Here is a 23,657-nt window from a genome sequence, read left to right as displayed (position 1 = left end):
TTCCACAGAAACTGCTAGTTAGAACTCATGCCTGTAACAGACTGATTTGGATCATGGGGGGGCAAGAATACTTCGAAATTGGGAAATGAACTTTCTACTGTTTCCCTTTGGTGATGTTAGGATTATCAATGGGTTCAGGTGTTATGAATCTTCCCTATTAAAAATATTGTTCTGCATTAACTTAATGAATATAGGATTTGATGAATAACTAATGCAATAAAAGAAGAAAACCAATGGAAGATAATGTAATGGAGAATTTTAGTACAGTTAAGAACTCAATTTTTGCCCTGTCTGGTCTTATCCTTTCCCTTACCATAAATCCTAAGCAGTGAAACACAAAGATAATAGCCAGTTTAGCACTACCTTCAAAGCACAGTGGTAGATTCTTACTTTAGGATCTGAAAACTACCTAGGTCATTTAGTTTAACATTTTACAATGCACAGGTACATAGCAAGTCACTACTAACGATCAGTCCTAGCTTTTTATTTTGATTCCTACTGCTTGAAATTTCCCTGTTTTCTCTAAATTAATAGATGAGATGTTCATATGAAAAAGTTACATTTCTAAACAGAAGAAACAAACAAAAATCATGATTCAAGGTTCCCAGTCTATGAAGGATTTCTAACCCAGGTAAGACTTGAGTAAATTTAAAACATAAAGTTGAAATGGAGATGACAAGGCAGGCAAAAAACCACAAAGTTGCAAAAGAACTGGATCTGAGCCCATCACTGTTCTGCCAGCGTCCTCTCCCCTGGATCCCTACAGCTAGAATTTCAACTGAGCATGTGGTCACGGAAGGAAAAAAGACATTTCCGAGTCTGCAGTTGGCTAGGTGCCTAACTGAAAGGTCAATATCAAGCAAAGAGGACTGCAGCTTCCAGGACCCTTCCTGAGGAAAGACCCGGAGAGGACACTCCTTGTCCTTTCTTCGTCCCTCCTTACGTCCTAGGCCATGTGACACAGCGCCCCATGCCACGTGGCTGCAGTGAGCCATTCTTCACAGTATGGTGGCAGGCTTTTAAGAGCATGCATCCGAAGACACAAAAAGTAGAAGCTGGGAATTTCCGGGTGCCTGGGCCAGAAAATGGGACCTGTATTCCACCGGTCAGGTGGTGACAACTCAGTCCCCTCCCCCATCATACCACGAGAAAAGTTCACAGGAGTTGGGAAACATTTCAAACTACTATACCACATATGATTTTTTCAAACTATTACAACTAAAAGATGGTTTAATTTTTACCATTACCTTGGATAAAAACTCATTCACATTCACTCTTCTCATAAACCTTACATTGTATCAAGGTATGCTGGCTATGCTAATTAAAGCTAAAGTGGGATTTTTTTTTGGGGGGGGGGGTGCCTGGTAATTAAAGAAAAAAAAATCTATGTACATTCAATTGGGAATTTTTAAGAAATATCAGAACATATGCATCAACCAACCTAACATCAACTTAGAAATAAGGCTTCAGGAAACCACCACATAAAACACATGAAAGGTAGCCTAGAGTTTACCCAAAGTGGCTCTGATAAATCAAGCAATGGTCCAGAACTAAGCCCCACAAGTCCTTTCATGGTAGGAAAAAACTGAGGATCCATGTATAAAACCACTAATAATATCCTTGAAATTCCATGAAATACCAGCAGGTTCTGCACTACCTAAAGTCAGCAGAAGTCAAAGCTGATTATCTACCCAAATTTCTCTTCTTATAAAAACACTTCTTCTTCAAATATTCCTCACTTTTTGACAACATGGTACTGAAGAAGATCAAGTAACAAATTTTGAGTTATAAAAATAGGCATTATCAGAGTCTATGTTGACATCAAAGCAATTTGGGCTAGTAAAATGGAAAAGAAATCTGGAAGATATATGGAAGCAGGTTCATGGGGAGAGACTCTTACCTTGGTGCTTCCTCCACCACCTTCTGGTTTCTTCTCTGAACTGAGCACTCTCTTTCATTAAGCCACAAAGCATTTCCATGCTTATCACCTAAAACCTGAACAAAAAGCGTCACTTGTAGCTGGGTGCAGTGGCACGTGCATGTAATCCTAGCAGATCGGGAGGCTGAGGTGGGAGGATCTCAAGTTCAAAGCCAGCCTCAGCAAAAGTGAGGCACCAAGCCACTCGGTGGGACCCTGTCTCTAAATAAAATATAAAATAGGGCTGAGGGTGTGGTTCAGTGGTTAAGTGCCCCTGGGTTCAATCCCTGATACCAAAAAAAAAAAAAGAGTGTCATCATCATTTGAAAAAACATAGCCACACCCATGGATAATGAGTCCAGCTAACATCTTCCCCATCACACAACAGCTCCTGATTTTTAACATACATGCCTCTTGAAACACTCTTTATAGAGAGTTATAAAGAAAACCTTTATATTTCAACAAAATTCAATGAAACATTTTTACCAAAAATATTTAAGGAATCCAGGCATGGTGACGCATTCCTGTAATCATAGTGTGTGTGTGTGTGTGTGTGTGTGTGTGTGTGTGAATTTTTTTTTTTTTTTTTGAGGAAAAGATTCTCATGTTACATTTCACATAAGATATAAAAAGCATTAGAATCCACTGTGCCCTGTGAAGGACCCGAGTGTCGATGGAAGGGTCACACACTTTGGTTGCCTGGGTGCTTAGGAGAGCCACCACATGTTCACCTTATTCAAAGTTTGTTCATCAGGAAGTGATACTTTGTGCATTTGCATGCAATATTTATATGTGGATATCTTTACTGTGATTTGTTTTTTATTATAGGAAACTGGTGAAAAGATTACGACTTTTCACATTTGTAATAATTGGAAATAAGCTGGGGTTGTGAGGTAAAAGTGGAATTGTCTGGACAGCCATTTGTACATTCCTGAATGCATATTTTAGGTTCACAGAGGCATTAATTTTATTTCAATTATCAGACCTCCTGGGGCAAGTTATTTTGTTTCTTCATAAATTATAAACCATAGATAATATCATCTTAATATTTTATATGGCTTCTGAAATATCAAATTAAAAAATATTACAGTTAACAGGTATAGTAAGCTATAAAATGAATGCTACTATATGACTGCAACATTAATTTTTAGGAATAAAGTCTATTTAAGACTCAATAATCATTCCAAGTAATGAAAGAAAACATTACAATATAAAATGCCAAGAACTTGGCATTTTATTTCTAAGACTCAGAGGTAGAGCTAAAAATATTTTAAATCATTAAAATAACTCTAAATGTCCTTTTTTATTCTAGTTGACAAGGAAGTGAAAGTAGACTTAAAAAATAAAGCAATCCAAAATAACCAATAGTTCTCAGGAATATTTCCAACTGCAAAATATTAGATTCATTTACAGTCTCCAGTTCACTTTTTAAAGTTTTGGGTATTTACCAACCATTGAACAAAAATGATTTGAAGATGATTTTTTGGGAAACAATTAAATGAAAAGTGATTAAAAGAGAAGTTAATCCTTACAGGTACCCTGAGCTGTTTTAACTTTAAATATAGCCCTTTATAGATACACATGCACTGATTGTGGAAAAATCTCTAAGCTACTCTATTTCCTGATAAAAAGCTGCATGATAACAGAGAGCTCCCAGTAACCTGAGCCATTCGGTATCTCTGAGCTGGGCCTGGGGAATGCCTCTTTCCCTCCTTCAGAAATCACTGGACGTAATGTAAAAACACAGAGGTGACATTTGCATGCCAGGGCACAGCTTCAGTATTGCAGAAGATGCACTGTTGTTTACATAAAGAACAACAGGCAAAACACACGCATATATGTCACAGTCTGGATGTGGGTGGACATTCAAGAAATAACGGTAGTGCATGCACATAGGAACAGAAACCAGGGGCCTGGAAATAGGAAGAGAGACTTGCTTTTGCTGAATACCTTTATCATGTGCACAAGTTATCTAATATAAATAATTAGATGAAAACGACATAAAAACAATTATTCAAAAACCTTCCAAGTATGGACGGGGGTTATAGCTCAGTGTAGCATTTGTGAGGCACTGAGTTTGATCCTCTGCATCACATAAAAATAAATAAAGTAAAGGTGTTGTATCCATCAACTACTAAAAATATATTTAAAAAAAAAAAAAACCTTCTGAGTAGAGATCAGATATGGGAACCATTGTGTTGCCCATTTAAGCTACTGGGAGACATTTTCACCTATGTTTTAAAATATCTTGCAGATTATAGGCAATGGCTAATTAAAATACAATAAAATAAGCTAAAAGGCTGAAGCAGTTACTTAATTAGTTAACACAGACCAACAAACATTTATTTGAGTGGTTGCTGGGAAGAGCAAAGAACTAAGACCTAGTCTGTGCCCTCAAGGACCCCATGGTCGATCAGCAAACTCAGGTATCTAAAGCCTGAATAACAAGTGGTATTCCAGCACAATGAATTTATTTCACTGCATTCTGAGGTAGTTTTTTACTCAACAAAAAATAACCAAAAGACATAGATCTCAAAAATATGACATCATATGGGAAAAAAAGGAACAAACAATTATAAATTGTATGATTCCATTCAGAAGAAGCTTGTTTTTGTGGTGGTGGAGAGGGAAGCCGGGGCCTCAGGTATGCTAAGCATGGGCTTTATCACTCAGCTCTATCCCTGCATCCTCAATGACGCCTGAAGTTTACTTGTGGGGCTTAGAGGTAGAGTGCTTGCCAAGCATGGCAAGGCTCTGCACTTGACCCTCACACAGAAGAAAAAAAAGAAAGAAAGAAACCCCCTAATCTATGATGCTAGCTGTCAAAACAGCAGTCAGATAAGTGCACTAGCCAAGGAGAGGGACCAACTGGGAAGTGGTGTGAAAGAATCTTTTTTTGTGTGCGTGTCTGTTTCCTTCTTTTTATTTTTTTAAATATTTTTTTAAAATTTTTGAATCTTTTGATTTAGTAGAAATTTTCATATCTAGATCTTGTTGGTTATATATTTATACTATATAAAAATTTTATTGAGTTGTACAGTTAGGATTTATGGACTTCGCCGTATACATATGATATCTCAATTAAGAAAATCTAAAACCAAAACCCAACAAACAAAAACAGATCTGGCTAGCCTGGGAAAGAAACAGTTGAAACGCTCCATGTTTCAGAACTACCACTGATGATATGCTTCCACATTTTTTCTACTCCAAAAAATTTGAAGATTTATAAGATTTTCTGCCCATAAATAGTATCTATGTAAAGTGATCACTGAGTTTTAAATTCAGTGGTTTCTAATTTAATATTCATATTTTATCAATTTAAGTGTGACCTGCCAATTCTTAGTCATAATGTGTAAACTTAGCATGAAGGCTTTTCTGACTAATGAAAACTTCAGCAGAGTTCCTATCTTCTATGTGTTCTTTTTGCTGACATTCATACCCACAACTTTAAACAACTGGATTGAATCTTAATCCAAACAGAAGACGTGATTTGCTCATCTCCATGCAAGCAGCTCCCACCAGAACTCCTGCCACAGTGAAGCACAGACATTTGGTGAACTAAAATGACACAAAGTACAGATCAGGACTCTTTTCCTTTTAAAAATGGTCCAAGATGGCCCAATCTTGGAAGGGGACTGAATGATTCTGCAGGGGGAATACATTCAGTCTGGTAGACATCTTAGTACTGTTTTTTTTGGGAGGTGGGTTCTATAATGCTTCCATCCCAACCAACATCCTAGCACTTTGACCAGAATTATACAAGATTCCAAAAACAGGTGGTCAGTTTATTTTGGACTGAAAACAATTCACAATCATTCTAAATGGAAGAAGGGATGTTTTCCAATAACTTCAAATGATACTGTTTAAAAGACATAATTAGAAAGCACCTTAAAATGCACCAACCTGGATTTCTATATGACGAGGGTTATCAATAAATTTTTCTATTAGTAGTCGATCATCACCAAAGCTAGAAGCAGCTTCTTGAGATGAAAATCTAAACCCCTCCCTGTTTAAAAACAAAACAACAACAACAACAAAAAAAAAAAAAAACAGAAGAGTAATCAGACTAACAAAACAAATACAACCTTCATTATAAAGAAAACAAAAAGAATTAAGTATTTATTTTGGCATATTTCAGAACAAAGCAGAAAAAAAGTAATCAATATACAGATAATTAAATTAACTCTGCTTGAACTGTAACCCCTCCAATTACTAGCTCTATGATCTTCAGTGGGTTATTTAACTTAACTGATCATAAACTTTCTATTGATACCAGGACTTATTTCACCAACTGTTAAGTAAGAGATTTTAATCAACTAAACCAAGCATTTAAAATTAATCTCATTTCTTCAAACTTAATCTATCTTCACTGCACTCACCACCGCCCCCCAATTAAAATGCACATCCACTCGTCTCAGAAGATAGAAAATGCAAACAGAACAAGAAAGGGCCTGGCCAATGGCACAACTATCCCAGAACCATAGCAAACGTACCCAGGAGACCAGACATGCAGTATGAAGATTCTCAAGAGCACTTCCTCGTATTCTAAATGCATACAATGCTCTCCATTATCTCCCACCCACCACACAGGCCCTTTTATTTTTTAAATTGTTGAAAATCAATAATTAAAAGAAAAAGAATTTGTGAAAATAACATGAATTTAATTATTTTCCTCTATGTTGACCCCAAACTAAAATAATTTAAGTCATTATTATTAAAATATGCTTACTAAAATGCATATAAAATCGGCAATATTTGGCCAGTCCATTAAAAACAAACTTACTAAAACTGATTGAGAATTGTATTGTATGCTCATTGATATATTCAGAATATAAAACTTAATTCCTTTTACTTTTAATAAACAGTTAAACATTTGTATTTAACATAAAACATTAAAACCAAGTTCTTTTAATCCTTTAATTTCCAAACAGTCCATCTGGTGATATTAAAAATAACTACCTGATGTGTTTATTTTTGTGCTTGAAACATATAACATTACAGGTAAACAATGACTAGAAGACAAATTTCCAAATGTGGCAAAACTCTCTGCTCTCAGATAAAAGGCATTGAGTTTTCTTAGTCTTCGATTACATCTTTGATTTAGGGATATGGAGTTCAGATCTCAGGAGACTGCAAACTTCAAAGAAACCAGAAGTACAATGAATCATTGTTTTTAATACCACATAACCAACTTTTATTAGATGGGATATTATAATTCACAAAGAGAAAACACAGCGCTTTGCAATTTGTCTCTGCTATAATGATTGAGAAGTTTCATTTTGCTTTTAAACCAAGAATTCCAAGAGTAAAAAATCAAAGTCACCAAGGTCAGTATCAAGTTTGAAAGTATCACAGATAAATTTCAAACTGAAGGAAATTTGTGTTTAGAATATCTTTGGGGCTGGAGGTGTAGCTCAGCAGTAGAACACATGCTTACCATGCATAAGGACCTAGGTTTGATCCCAGCACAAAAACAAAAACAAAAACAAAAAATGTTTGTGGTATTCAATCATAACATTCTCCCAATAAGTAACTACTAATTACCAAACTATGTAGGTCCTGGGATGACAAAAATAAAACAGAAAGCACCCTCAAAGGGCCTAAAGTATATCTAGTGGGGACATTCAAATGGGTGGGACAATCACTTCTATTCATGTCATACATCTCACTTAAATTTGGATAGGGAAAAGAAAGCCAGAGATAATTATGAAAATATCTAAGTCTGTGTTCAACACCTTCATTATTCTCTTCCCAATTTATTGTATAATATCAAACATTTTTATAAAAATCTTTCCAATGTTCTAATGATTCTACGACAAGTCACAGACACCTCTTAGGATAAAATCTAAAAACAAATAATGGTCACTAAATTTTATACTGCTTCCAAAGAAGACTAAAATGTTGTGGCTTACACACAAAGAAAGTTCTTCAAGAGTGGGAGAGAGGAAAAGAAAGAACGGATTAGTTGTGGCATAATATCCACAATGAGTTATTACAGAATTTAAATACCTGGGTGTTCATTAGACCTTTCTCTCGTTTATTCTGGAATTTTGGGGTTTTCAAATGAACAAAGGACATAGAGCAACTTTTAAAAGCAAAGAGCATATAATGTATTATTAAAGACAACAGAGCTACACTTTTGTTGATCTAAACAAAAGAGATGGCTTGTTTACCAAGTTGCACAGTCACATTTTTCAGTAGAAAATGATCTATATTTACAAACTATATAAATATAATTTGAATCAATGTGCCATTTACTTGCCAAGTAAGGGTTAAATTATTTAATGAAAGATGCCAAATGAATGGCTATAATAACTTCTTTCGTGAAAACACTAAACTCTTAAGTTAAAATTCAGGATCAACAACAGCACAAGTCCCACTGGCAGGAAACTGGGAAGAGCAATCCCTCCCATAAAACAGCTTATTCTCTACAATAGCCTGGAGCAGATCTGATAAGAAATCTGAGAATTAGGGGCTGAGGTGGTGGCTCAGCAGCAGAGTGCTCACCTAGCATGCATGAGGCACTGGGTTCAATCCTCAGCACCACATAAAAACAAACTATTGTATCCACCTAAAAACTAAAGATACATAAATAAATAAATATTTTTTAAAAAAGAAATCTGAGAACTAAAGAGGAGCAATAAAAAATAAGTGTTGGGCTTTCAGTGAAATTGCTATATAATATCATGCAAAAGAGGAAAACAATGAGGAAAAAAGTAATGTTCACTGAATATACACCTCTCACAAAACCTGTAAATGGTTTCCAGCATCTTTCTTATGCCATTCTTTCCTATGAAGAGGCTGTATGTAGCAACGGTCTTCCCAAGGATGACAATGACAGTGTCTCCCATCCAGGTGCTATTCTAGAATCCCGCCACTCCAGATGAAGAAGTGGAGTCACATTGGATTTGGTCAGAACCTAGTGCTCCCTGGCAATCACCAGAAGGTGGTGGAGGGGAAACAGGGTGATTTCTAAGAATGGGTCATGTATAATATGAAAAAATATACTCTACTAAAAAAAAAAAAAAAAAAAAAAGGTAATACAGCTTCCATCTGGATTTGAAACAACTGATCTTGTAACTCCGGGTCACCTTGTAGAAGTCCCAAACCACCAGACTGTGAGGAAGATCAAGCCACCCATGGAAGGGTCCTGTGGTTCAAAGGGTTCTATTTAAAATTGTGAACAACAAACAGGAAAAAAATCTTTGAGACATTAAACCTGAACTTTGATAGATAAATGTCAAAAAGATGGACTGTGAGGTCAAATGGGACTAAGCAGCCTCCTTGCTTCTGCGTGCTTCTGTCCCCACACAATATCCAGTCAGCCCAACTCCATACACCCATAGTTAATTCATGCTCTATGAAAAGGTGCTAAGCCAGGCTGAAAGAGTTCCAGAGAGAGGCTAAAAACCAGAGCAATGCAGCATTCTTCAACTTGGAAGACAGAAGCCCTCACTTTGACCTTCATCTCTCAGCATGTCCCAAGAAATTTTCAAGTGAAACAAAGTTGTGTCATATACATTCAATTCATATAAATTCAACACTAAGACAAATAGAAAGTAAGAACACACCTAAAAAGCCAGGGGAGAGTCCACGCGTCATCCATGAGCACTCTCACTCTGCATCAGTCCCACAGCACTCCTGTCTCTACGTTCAAAATCACACTCTTTTTTGACACAGCCACCAATCACACCATTTTTCTTGCACAGATGATCACAGCAGCCTCCTAACTGGTTTCTCTGATTTCAAGATCATGATTCTGCCCCCCTCAAGTCCTCCACCAAATAGCAACCAGAGTGGCCCTAGTAAGACCTCAGTCACAAAATCTCCACAACTGGTTAATCTGATAATACACACAGAAGTTCATTAAATTCTTCTCTATACTCTTTCAAATATCGGGAATTTGAAGTTCCATGATGGTCTTTTCTACTCAGATCACTCCAGCAGCTTCACATCTGACTGAGAGCCAGCAGATCTCCCCTGACCCCACAAAGGCACTCTGAGCTGCCTCCTTCTGCCTTCCCTCCCATGTCACCGGGTCTTGGTTCTCCTGCAAGAGGACGGTTGAGCTTGCTGTTCCCTTGCCTGGACCCTCACCTCCTGGCTCCAGCGCTGGCTCCTCAAGGACAGGCCTAGAGGTGGTCTGAGGGGAATTCCCTCCAGGACTCCTCAAGTCTCCACCCATTTTTATGTTTCTTATGCTATTCTCACCTTCCACAGTGATTTTGTTTGACTCCTACTACCACCTACAGAATTTCCCAATCTTGTTTATGCCATGGATCCCTTTCACAAGATGATATAGCACTGAAACATTTTGTCAAAATAAGGCTTAAAGTGTTATAAAACGCATGGGGTCACCAGGCATGATAGGACAGACCTGTTGTGCCGGCTACTCAGTAAGACGACCTAGGCCCAGAAGTGCAGGGCCAGACTGGGCAAAACAGCAAGACCCTGTCTCTTTAAAAAAAAAAAAAGTAATAATTATAACAGCTTATAGCATGAGCAAGGCCCTGGGTTCTATCCCCAGCACTGCAAATAACAGCAAAAATAATATCAATTAATAATTTAAAAATTAAAAATACATAGGATTGCAGAGGAAACAAAATAATATTGAAATACAGATACTGAAAATTTTTACACATTTAGAATATAATACAAGTGGTTCCTTGTTAAATAATGAGCACCAACGATGGGTCTAATGATCAGCGTAACTTATCTGCAAAAACATAATGAGATAACACATGTGACTTTCTAGCAGTAAAAAGTTCTACAGATACTACTATTCCCCTGGCTGTTGTTACCCAGGAGGAAACATGCATCCCAGGCAGAGGCTGGTAAGAGAAATCTGTGGTTTTCATTCATCCACATTCATGAACCTCCCCTTACCAAGTTAAGAACCCCTGATCTAGTACACAAAATATGTGAAGGATTGGATTATTTTCTGATTTTATTCATTGGTAGGTCCCTGAAGCCTTACTAAAACAGCACCTGTCAACAGCAGGCTCTCAACAAATATTGCATTTCTTCTTGTTGGGTTAGCAGAAGAGGGAAGAGGAGCATCTCTGTGATCTTGGTCATTTCCTGGTGCAGAGCCACTGTGAGAGTGAGGTTGGAATTTACAGACTGTCATCCTCACAAAACAAGCCAAGCACATCCCTGGAGTCAACCAAAGAAACAGTGGTGTTGTGAGTCAGTTGTCCTGTAGAGCTGACACTCCATAAGTACCAAACACAGTGCCTTCCCACAAGGCCTTAAAGGAGAATGCAGAGTAGCCAGGAGATTTTCAAGGTAATTGCTCTTTTCAGAACCTCCTGTTTTTAGTAAGGTTTGGTCCCACTGTACTGGATGACTTTCACACTAATAAATCCAAATTCCTGTCTTTAGGAGTTTTATGAGGGAAGTGAATGGGGAAAGAAATGAGCAAAGGAGGAAATAGTAGAATTAAGCATCTGAAAGGCCAGATGACTTCTGGGTGGAGAGAAGGCAGGACAGACAACATAACAATAAAAAAAAAAAAAAATTTGTGATTTCTCATCCCATCATCTCCCAAAATAACAACTCTCCTGCTGTCAATTCTGAAAATAAGGAAAATAAATATGAACAGAGTTCCTTAAACCTGCTTCTATTAGGCAGTTTCTTGAACTACTCCTTTCTAATCACTATAATGTCACCAATATGTTTGATTTTCAAAATTTTGTCTCTTGGAAGTTACTTTTGATTTCTGAAACTAGTAAAAAGAAAGTGACCTAAATTTACAACAAAGTGCATTGTATATAAAAGACACGCAGCAATTTCAAACTCAGAAAAGAATACGTTTCACACTATAAAATATCAAAATAGTTCACTACTTTTATGGACTAGCAAAGTAAAACAAGTACATAATGAGGTAAGACATAAATTCTTTTTATCATTGTTGTGTTTTTGTGGGGGGGGGGTTGGTTTTTTGTTTTGTTTTGCTTTGGTTTTGCAGTACTGGGTATGGAACGCAGGGTTCTTGTGCATGCTGAGCAAGCACTCTACCACCGAGCTATACCCACAGCCCTGACATAAACACTCAATGAAATTATGTCTACTCTTAAATATATTTGGTTCAAATTTTCAGATTACCTTCCAAATTAGAGAGTCAAATGTTAGTAACTTCTGCCTAAAAAACAGAATAACTATAATTGTTTAAAAATATACTGTAAAAACAAAAAGTCCTTTGTTAATGTTTTAAAATACCCTTATAAAAGCCTCTCTATAATAGGATATTCATCTCAAAATACAAAAAATGAAGGCTTCTCCATAATTTCTAGTTTTCCCCATTCAATAAGTGGTTACTGTAATTACTCCATTATGCTGTTAGTATCTGTTTACTTGCCAGCTTAATAAAACTCTGGCAACTGCAATTTTCATCAAAAGTACATTTTGGACAGAGGCTCACCTGGTCTCCTCATCATTCCAAGCGACGCGCATGCCTTTCCCGCCACCGCCTGCTGAGGCCTTGATCATGACCGGGTAGCCTAGCCGCAGGGAGGAATTGGACAGAAGTTCAGACTTTGATCATCTGGATGTATGAACATGACAACTGACCACATGTTCAATAACGCAGAAGACAATAACTAATTTATTTAAAAGTTCCTTTCTTCAGAGTCGAAAAAATAACACCAGTGTGATGATCAAATATACATTTTTAAAATGAGAGTGTGGCCATTTTAAAAGAAAAAAAAGGCTACTTGTATCAATAAACATAACATTTTCTCTGGTAATAAAATAAGAGCTAAACTAAATAAATAATTTGACAGTGAATTCCAAAATCAGAAATAGATGAGTATTAACTAGCCAAAGATAAAAGAAGCAACTTATGTAACACTAAGAAACACAAACACACAAATTCCCTTCATCTGTTTGCATGTTTAACAAATTGAATTCCCTTTTTTCAAAAGTTGTGATTACCAGGTACTATAAGTATTTTCATCTGAAAAATCACAGGGAACGCCTACAGCTTTATCAGCAAAACCTGATGGTATACAGATTGCAGGATCTGCAATCTGTATACGGGGTAAAAATGGGAGTTCATAACCCACTTGAATCAAATGTATGAAAAATGATATGTCAAGAGCTATGTAATGTTTTGAACAACTAATAATAAAAAAAAAAAAACCTGATGGTATTGAGAAAAATCACACGTGGCTGCAGAAAAGATCTAAGTGAGAAGCAACACTCCACAGCATCATGAAGGTACAAAGTGAGGTCCAAAACTAAGGGCATCTCCAGCTAATGTTTATAAAAGAAAAGGAAATCATAAAATTGTTGTTAAAAGATTGGGTATTTAGTTACAATAAAGTTTTTGACAGCAAGAGTCACCCTGACAATACATTAAGAAAAGCTATAACATCCCCTTCTCTAGAGGTTTGCTGGAAACACTGTGGAAATGCTCATATATATAAGACTATTTGTTTATGATCTTTCCCAAAGAAAGAAGCAGTCAGTGATCCCTTAAAGGACCCTCTCTGGCCTGTGATTCTGTAGCAGCATTAAACTCTAGCTAAAGGATCCTGAGGGAAAAGGAAGAAAGGCCAGAAGTCACAGACCTTTGACCCCTCCACCACAAAACATCACCTTAACTTCAGCTTAGTTAAAATGACACTTGCTTCCTAAATATTTTATAGTCAATTCAATTTAAAATGTTTTGTTTATTGCTTATGTGGGGTAGCATTTTTTAAAACGCTAAATCAGTGAGAAAAAGACAAATAATACATTGTTCTTGTATGAAGGGCCTTATAATTCAGGAAAAGAGGCAGAGCACCCAAATAACTTATCAGTGGGGACTCAAAGAGCAGAGGATCACAGGAAGGTGGAGAGAAAAGGGTAAGAAAAATACAACATAGGAAGTGTCATTTAAATGAGGCTCCAGAGGAGAAGAAAGATTGGAACATTTCAGACAAAACAGAGGTACTCATGAGATGAGTTGAAGAAGAGAGTGAAACACTCCTGTTGAGTACAGACTATCTTTGGGTTAGCATAAGAAAAAGAAGTAAATACACAGACTGGGCAGCATATGAAAGATTTTGTCTGCTTTCATTCTTGAAGCTGCATGAAATCTTGCATGAGGTTTGATCCTGAGGGACGGTCAATGCTGTGGCCTCACAATGAAAGTCACATATAGGAATTAGTTTGCAATCAGTAAGGAACAATCAGCCTGCTTTTTAGGAGTGAAGAAATGCCACCCTCCCCCCAACAATTCAAACCTTGTTGAACTTTTTGCCTACAAAATTCCATTTACAAAAATTTAAGGTCTTTTTTAGACAAATGGATCCAGACCCCTCTAAAAATGTGTTATCAATTCACCACCACATATTATCTATCTCTGCAACAGGAAACCACAAAAGATGTGATGTCTATGTGTCTGCCATTTTCAGATCCCCCTAAGGATTAGGAAATATTGGGCTGAGGATGTGGCTCAAGTGGTAGCGCACTGGCCTAGCATGCGTGAGGCCCTGGGTTCGATTCTCAGCACCACATAAAAATAAAATAAAGATATTGTGTCCACCTAAAACTAAAAAATAAATATTTAAAAAAAAAAAGGATTAGGAAATATGGCATTTTTTTTTCATTCTAGTATTAAACTCATCTTAGTCATTTACGATGGGACCTGGACCATGCAGTGATTTGTGAGTTTCAAAATCAGATGGTTTAAAAAAGGGGGTGGGGGGAGTTTAACTGGGAAAAGAAACCATAAAATTTGGCAATAAGAAATTATTCCATGTTCAGAAAAGGGGAGAAGTGATTAGAAAATAGGGCAAGACATAATAAGGCAATTTGGGCTCCCAAAAAAGAGACAATGAGGTATCAGGCCTGTGAACACATTAACCCAGGAGGCAGGACTCTCTGATCAAAGCCTAAGAACCAGATATAACAGGGTCAGGAGGAAGAGGGGGAGAAACTGGCACAGTGACAGTTAGTCTAACTTTTTGAGCTATCTTCGAAATTAATATAAAGGTAAACTTTTCTACTCAAGTTCTTATGCAAAATAACTCAATGAATGAAAGTGATTCTGGGATTACCTATTTCTGTGCTGTCACCATGCCATGAAGAAACAAGCCAACCACAACCAAAGAAAAATATTCCACACAGCTGATGTTAAATAATATCAAATAGCTCAGTCCCTCATCCCTGCTCTCTTGCTGTCTCTCCACCACTCTAGGTAAGCCACAAGGTATAGGAATAGAGAAGAAGAAGGGAAAAAAGATTTAGTGAAAGTTAATTTTTCCCAGAAAAATCAGAAATGATCAACAAGTTGATGATTGCTGTTACCCTCCTACCTCGAATGGACATGAAATGCCAGCTAATCTTCTCCTGCATTCTCTTTTCCAATGGACCCCTCGCTCTTCTGTTTGGTTTTTGTCTACAATCCATTTATTTAATTTTATATTCTTCAACTGACATGTTTCCTTAGTACAACTACATACAATTCCTACAAGCTTTCAGAGGACACCTCAAAAATTGAGACTAAGAGTTAGTGTCATTCTGCCAGGTCTCCCCCTCCTCTTCCTCCTGACCCTGTTATATCTGGTTCTTAGGTTTTGATCAGGGAGTCCTGTCTCCTGGGTTAATGTGTTCAAATCTCCTGTTATGAAGATTACTTTTTAAAATATTTATTATTTAGTTGTAGTTAGACACAATATCTTTATTTTGTTTATCTATTTTTATGTGGTGCTGAGGATTGAACCCAGGGCCTCACAAGTGCTAGGCGAGTGCTCTACTACTAAGCCACAACCCCAGCCCTGAAGATTACTTTTAAAAAATAAAAAGCAGAACTCAAGACCCAGTGTTATTTGTTTTCTCACCTTTACGGTCCTCTCATGGATACCTATTGCTACTGCCTTCCCTATATCCCAGACCCAGAGACAGATGCAACCTGCCTGCTGACATTCTGAATCCAACATGGAGGGGACCTCCATTCCTCACTTCCCTCCTACACAACAAGAGAAATGAACACTTCCAAAAATGAATGTATCAAATGCTACACTTGAATGTATCAAATGCTACACTTGAATGTATCAAATGCTACACTTAAATGATTTCTATTCCTACTTTTCTGGATTCCACTTTCGAAGTGACATTTGACTATGGGACAAGACACCTTCTCTGCTTCTCTTGGCTCCCAACAAAAAGCATGGCATACTGTCCACCACAGATCCAGCAGCCTTATTTCTACCTCTACCACCAGATTTTCATTCATTAGCTCAAAATGTTTACTGAATACATATGATTTGCCAAACATGGGCTGGTTCTGGGGAATAGGAGGATGAACAATTCAGAAAGATTCCTGATCTCACACAGCCTACTGCCCCTAGAAAATGCCACATGAATATGCATACACCTCATACAAATAGGCATCCACCCAAATACACATTACCACGCTCATATATACTTTTACATATATGTATATATACACATGTGCATGCAAACACACACACAAATGTAAGAGAGGGTAAGAGCTACCATAGAAACAACCACAGAAATGTGATTAGGGTAACTTTTCCTTGAAAAGGGTTCTCTGAGGGAACATTTAGACTGAACCTGAATGATAAATAGAGGCTAGCCCTCACAAAAATCAACAAAGAAGGAATATTCCTGACAAAAGAACAAGTTACAAAGTGTCAGACAGGCCAGGGAAGTAACCTGATAGAGTATTTATGATCATTTTGGCTGCATGCAATGAATGAGTTGTGGGACCTGGGAGACTGATTAGGAAGCTTTTGCAGTAAGCATTCCAGGTGACAGACAGCTGTGATTCAGATTTGGCTAATCCAAGAGAGAAAGACAAAGACTTGAAGTTTGTTTTAGAATCTGAGTCAGTGATAGTTTGGACATGGAAGATAAGCAAATGAAGGCAGACTCCAGGGACTTAGGCACTTTCCTGTTTAGCTATAGATTCCAAGTCAAAAAGAAGAATCTTCTGTAGGACTGACAGTGTTTTGTTCACCTACGGAAGACACGATAATTTACTCTACAAGCAAATGCCGCCTCACACACAATGCATAACCTGGTAACTGGGAAGCTGATAAAACAACATCTTGAGGTCGGGCATGGTGGCACACACCTGAAATCCCAGTGGCTAGGGAGGTTGAGACAGGAGAATCATGAGTTCAAAGTCAGCCTCAGCAAAAAGCGAGGCGCTAAGCAACTCAGTGAGACCCCGTCTCTAAATGAAATACAAAATAGGGCTGGGGATGAGGCTCAGTGGTTAAGTATCCCTGGGTTCAATCCCAAATACAAAAGAAAAAAGAAAAAAAAAAAAAAAAAACTTGATCCAATACTCATAATTCACAGAATAAAGAATTTTATTTCAACTTTTTACCTACAGTCTCTTGAACTAAAATTTCATAGGAAATAATAACTAATGGAAAAGAAAAGCAAAAAGGAAGAGGAGAAATGTCCTATTCCAAATTTAGTGATGCCCATCAGAAATCTCTACTGGATCAAAGGGAAGGTGTGACTCTTGGTGGTGGAGGGGTGTCTTCTTTTGGAAACATTTGGGAAATCTAGAATTAATTGCAAGGGTTTTGTTTCCTAAAAGAAAGGTTCCAAGTAAAAAGAAAATAAAAGGTAGCCCGGGAGTAGGCGCTGTCCTCTCCATGGATAGGACAGGCCCCATCATGGGCCTCAAAGAAGAAATAAAGGGCCCCAAAGAAAAGGTCCATGACAGAGAGGAAGGACCCCCAGGTGAAGGCTGGGTATCGGATCAGGGAGTCAAGGGTGTGCACTGGGGTCCTCAGACTTCCTCAAGCTCAATTAATATAAAGCAGTTCACTGAACTCTGGGGGTGTGTTTTTTTGCTTTTTTGGGGGGGATATCGTTCATGACAGTGACATTTTTTGAAGAATCTAGTATGGTCATTTTATAAAATATTCCACAATCTGAATGTATTTGATAATTTACTCATTTAATTCAGATTAACAACAAAAAATTTCTAACAAGCAATTTTTACATTCTATATAACTGAAATTCTATCTTGATTTTTGTATCATACAAGGAAAAAAAAAAGACTCCACTAGTCCCATTACCCATAAAGTTAGGTTTGAGTACTTAAGGTGGTGTATATTAAATTCCCTCACAGAAAAAATGCCATTTTCCTTTTGTAACCAGCAAACCGTCACTGGACTGACACTTCGAAACCATGAATATCTTATATGCAAACAATATCTCACCCACTGGTAATAATGAATATTAATGATTTTTACTTTAATCAATTTCTACATTATTCACTGACAAATGAGCTTTTTAAAAATGAAAAAGATCTTTGCCTGTCTTCATTGTTGCTTCTCCACTGACTAAAACAGGGTTTAGCCAATAATGTGCAAAATCATAGTTACTACATGAATGTTCTAGCTAACCATTTAAATAGCTCCACATCATTTATTTTTACTGCTGTAATATATTTTACCTCATGAATATGTTATAGCATTATCCTATGAAGGCTCAGATGTTATCCACTGTTTTTACACATACAATGCTCCCATGAATATCTGTGTACTTGCTGTCTAGAACCCTGCCTAAGTGCTTGGAATACAGTTCTGGGAGTACAGCTACTGGATGGTGTGCAACTCTTATCGATTCCTTAAGAAACCAAACTTATTCACTTTTCTTTGTAATTACGATCATAATTATGCAAACGACACCATCCCTTGCTAGGACTCCTACCATGGCATCCTATTAGAACTCCCTACCACTGGCTCTGCCACACTCGAGGTCAGTGAAACTTGTAAGCCATATAGGAAATCGTACCTCCTGCCAGACATTGTGATGAGCTTACATAAGACTAAGAAAAAACCACAGAGGTACATTGAAGTACAAATCATGAACCCCAAGGACAGGTATGTGTGGAAGTAGAGAGAGGTAGCTTTCATACACCAGAAAGGACTATTCTAGACATGTTAAAAGACTTTAAACAGGCCGGAGGGCTGGGGTTGTGACTCAGTGGCAGAGCACTTGCCTAGTATGTGTGCGGCATTGAGTTCAAACCTCAGCACCATATAAAAATGAACAGATAAAATAAAGGCATTCTTTCCATCTACAACTACAAAAAATTTTTTTAAAAAACAGGCCTGAAAGATATTAACCTGCACATCAATTAATTTACCTGACAAATAAAATCAACTTCAATAACTTTTAGATAAATATTTTAAAAATCCGAATACACAGTATTCACAATGTCCACAATTCAATAAAAATTAAGAGATTGTGTGATGAAGAGGCAAAATGGGATCCGTGAGAAAGAAAATAGGCAACAGAAACAAACTCAAATGAAGATCCTTAAAACATCCGTCACAAATACTACAGACTGAGTACACTAACCCAAAATGATTGGGGACAGAAGTAATTCAGATTTCAGAGTTTTTCCAATTTTAGAATATTTACATAGAATTACTAATAGAGTATCCTGAATCCAAAAACCTGAAATCTGAAACTCAAAAAATGTTAGGCATTGAAAATTCCAAAAAAGGAACAAGGCAAGGATTTACCTTCTTAGCATTCCAGTCAAGAAAAGGAAATAAAGAATAAAAAGATTATGGCCAGGTGCACTCCTGTAATCCCAGCAGCTCAGGAGGCTAAGCCACAAGAATCATGAGTTCAAAGCCAGCCTCAGGAACAGCAAGGTGCTAAGCAAGTCAGTGAGACCTTGTCTCTAAATTTAAAAAATTGAGCTGGGGATATGGCTCAGTGGTCAAGTGTCCCAGAGTTCAATTCCTGGTACCAAAAAAGAAGGGGGAAAAAAAAAGAATAAAGAGATTGGGAGGAAGAAATAAAGCTGCCTTCTATGACAGATAATATGACTGACAACAAAGAAAATCTATTTAAAAATCCAAACAAATTCTCCAGAATTAATAAGCAATCATAGCAATATTGCAAAATATAAGGTTAAAATATAAGAGTTGATTGTGTTCCTGGGCTAGGGTTGTAGCTCAGGGAGAGAGCACTTGCCTAATACATGGGAGGCACTGGGTTTGATCAGCATCAATTAAAAAAAAAAAGTAAATAAACAAAATAAAGATATTATGTCCATCTACAAGTAAAAATAGTTCTTTAAAATTGATAGCATTCCTGTATACAATCTACGAATAATTGAAATATGAAATTTAAGACATGATATCATTTATATTAGCACTCAAAAATTAAGATAGATGTAAATCTAGCAAAATTTATGTAGAATGTCTATGAGGAAAGCTATAAAACTCTGATTAAGGTTATCAAGAAGACTTCAATGGAGAGATACTCCACATTTATGGATAGGAAGATTTGGTACTGTTAAGATCAATTATCTGCAACTTAACATACAGGCTGAACATAAATCAAAATCCCAGCAAGTTATCTGTGGGTTTTGTGGATATCAACAAACTGATTCTAAAGTTTATATGGGAAGGCCAAAAGCACAGAATAACTAACATAATTTTTAAAGATAAGGACAAATTCAAAAGACAGATACTCTACAACTTAAAAGATTCATTATGAAGCTACAGCAACCAAGACACCAGGATACTAGTGAAGGACTCAATGAGTTAATTAAAGCAACAGAAAAGAACCCAGAAATAGTGCACACAAGTATACTCTACTAAACCTTGACCAAAAAGTAAAAGACTTCTTTCCAAAAAGTGATATTGAATAATTAGATATTCGAACCAGAGGCAGGGCGGGGAAGAGAGAGAGAAAGAATCTAGACAGTTTTTATGTTTCAACAAAAAGGAACTCAAAATGAATCTTATGATGTAAAACTATATAATCTCTGGCAGAATCAGAGAAAGGAAAAACAACACTGATAAATCAACCTTTACTAAAATTTAAAACTTCTATACAAAAGACATGCTTAAGAGAATTAAAATACAAGTCACAGATTGGGAGAAAATAGTTATAAAACACATACCTGAATATATATATATATAAAACAAAAAATTGCATTCAAAATACACTTGAAACTCTTGAAACTCAACAATATGAAAACAACTTAAAACTGGGCAAATGATGTGAAAAAAACAGCTCAATAATTAAGATATATAGAATGTAAATAAGAATATGAAAAAATGTGCACATATGTCAGCAGAGAATTGCAAATTAAAACAACACAGTAATATATTACCACATGCCTACTGGAGTAGCTAAAATTCAAAACCCTGACAAAACTAAATATTATCAAGGATGATGGACGGTTAAATGATACCTTGAAGTCTAAATTTCTACAGCAAATACTGAAAGAATAAAAATAGAGAACAAAATTTCTATCACAGTACAAGGGGTGAGAAAGGAAAAGAACAAGATTTTTTTTTAAATCATCAGCATCAAAAAGAAGCGAAGAACAGAGAGAAAAGAGAATATAAACAATAGAACAAACAAAAATAAAAAAGCAGATGATTTAAATAAACCAAAATATAGTAGTAAACACAACAAGTATAAATGGACTCAACTTTCCAGTTAAAAAATAGGAACTGCTAGTCCGAACAGAAAAAAAGTAAAAATCAGTCCATATACCTACAAGAGGGATGTAAAAAATAATAATTCACTGGCAGATGAAAGATGGGAAAAGGTAAAACAACAAGGCAAGTTAAGCTTGTTTAGATATATTAATATCACATAAAATCTGACTAAAAAATAACAAATTAGTCACAAATTTTTGATAAAAAGTAAAATTAACCAAAAAGATACATGTTACCTATTAATTTAACACAGATAAAACCTGGCAAGCAAAAAATAAAATTTGTAAATCCACTTTTTAAATAAATGAACAGATTAAATATCCAAAAACATCATTAGAAGACTTAAATATCTTAACAGGTAGACTTGACCTATGGGTCATCTGTATAATACAAATAATATTTTGAGACTATGCATTCTTTTTTACACATGGAATATATATTTAGAGTGACTGGCCAAAAACAATGTTCTCAAATACAGAAAATTCTTAATTTAAAAAAAAAATCATATATTCATTGATCATAAAGCAATTAAGTTAGAAATAACAAAACAAAATTTTGTATTTTTTCAATTATTCTAAATTATTTTATCAAATAACATGTCAAAAATCATAATGCAAATTTGAAAACACTTAGAATGAATAATTATGAAAAATACATATCAAAATTATAAAATAGAGTTAATTGCCAAGATCCCTAGTTCGGTAGTTTCTCCCAACTACTGAAGTATTGGCAACTGCAGCTGACTTTTCCTCAATTTTCTGCCTAGTCTTGTCTCATCCTTGGGAGAACCTACACCCCAGTGGTTAGCTTTGGCCTCAACTTGACAACTGTGAAACATTAACCCACATTTAGAACTCTGAGGCCTTTGTTAACACATGATGTGAACTCAGTTCAATTTCTCCCTTAGTCTAGTTTCTTTTACTCTCCCACAGGTGTTAAAGGGTTTTTTTTCCAATACACTTCCAGGGTCTGTCTGCCTCCAAAGAATCTAATTGTAATACAGGTGCCATCTGAAAAGCTATTATAGTGTTGTAAGCAAGAGATGACACTAACTTAAAGAAAGGAGTAGTAGAAATTAAAGACAAGTGGATGAATTCAGGAAATATTTAGGAGAAGATAATGATGATGATCTCTTAAACAAACTGAAAAACCACATGAGATACAACAGTGGAATACCAAATCATGGTGAAGGCTTCACAACTAATCATCAAAATTGTGACCTCTACTTCCTGCCTCCATAACACCTAACGCTGCAGATGACAAATTCTCCATCAGTCTAGCTGCCTAAGCACAGCCTACACCAACTCTTCCTTCCCATCCTACAACCTGACAAATAGGCAGAGACCATGTGTAATACAGAAAAAAATAAGGGGAGGGACAATAAAAATGTGGTGCACTGAGCTCTGATGAACTTAAGAAAACTGCACAGAATCAGAGAAAAGTTGGTACACTGCTAGAATTGTCCAAAAAATCTAATTTAGAATCTACTGGGGAATTTGGCCACTAAGTACCAGGTTGGTACACTGAAAAGTACCTGTTGTGAATACAATCAAAAAAGTAATTTAACTTCAAACAAATAGGGAAATGAATTCCATTTTCAATGCATCATTCATTTTGTGTGTATTGTATCATAATTTTCCATTGATTTTACTGTTCTCTTAATTAAAAATTAGTTACATTTAATCTCCCTATGGACCTAGGTTAATCATACCATTTGATTTGCCACACTTCGGACTGAGGTGATATACATTTGCATCAATACTACTTGGGATCTATAATATCCAATAAAAAGGAAACATAGTAAATATATATATTTAATATTTCTGGCAGTTCAACTATGAATTATCCACATTCATACTGCTACTATCTCTAAAGATGGCTAATTCTCAGTTTTTCCTGTTGGAAAAAGAAAAAGTGTGAAGTGACCACAGAATATCTTGCCTTTCCTCAATTGTCCATACACATACATAAACAATTGTTTATGAGTTGTATTTATTAGATATAATAATTTATTTATATTTATAAATATATTCTATTAGTATATTACATATTGTCTAAATTGCATCCAATGTAAAATTTAATATACTTATTTTTAATTTATATACTTAAAATGTATTAATAATAAGTGTGCTGCTAGTCAGTCGCTTTCTGTCACTGTGACAAAATAACCTGACAAAACAACTTAAAGGAGGAGAGACCTGGGCTCATGGTTTGGGAAGTTTCAGTCCACGGTGGCCTGGGTCCCTGTTTCTGGTCCTCTGGTGAGGCAGCACATCATGGTGGGG

The 23,657-nt window shown here is 36.3% G+C and overlaps 1 protein-coding gene across 2 annotated transcripts in view; it reads right to left on the bottom strand.

The window, feature by feature from the left end:
- Window positions 1–23,657, bottom strand: part of Pcca (propionyl-CoA carboxylase subunit alpha) — a 360,840-nt gene that overhangs the window by 197,001 nt on the left and 140,182 nt on the right. For both annotated transcript variants that reach the window (XM_076871993.1, XM_076871994.1), the window contains exons 9-11: window positions 12,342–12,420; window positions 5,822–5,924; window positions 1,901–1,995 (exon numbers count right to left, since the gene is read on the bottom strand). In XM_076871993.1, coding sequence (XP_076728108.1) covers window positions 1,901–1,995; window positions 5,822–5,924; window positions 12,342–12,420 — 277 coding nt within the window. The remainder of the gene's footprint in view (window positions 1–1,900; window positions 1,996–5,821; window positions 5,925–12,341; window positions 12,421–23,657) is intronic.

The sequence above is a fragment of the Callospermophilus lateralis genome, chromosome 12 (assembly GCF_048772815.1).
Source record: "Callospermophilus lateralis isolate mCalLat2 chromosome 12, mCalLat2.hap1, whole genome shotgun sequence".
NCBI classification, from domain to species: Eukaryota; Metazoa; Chordata; class Mammalia; order Rodentia; family Sciuridae; genus Callospermophilus; species Callospermophilus lateralis.
This window is presented reverse-complemented; position numbering and strand designations above follow the sequence as displayed.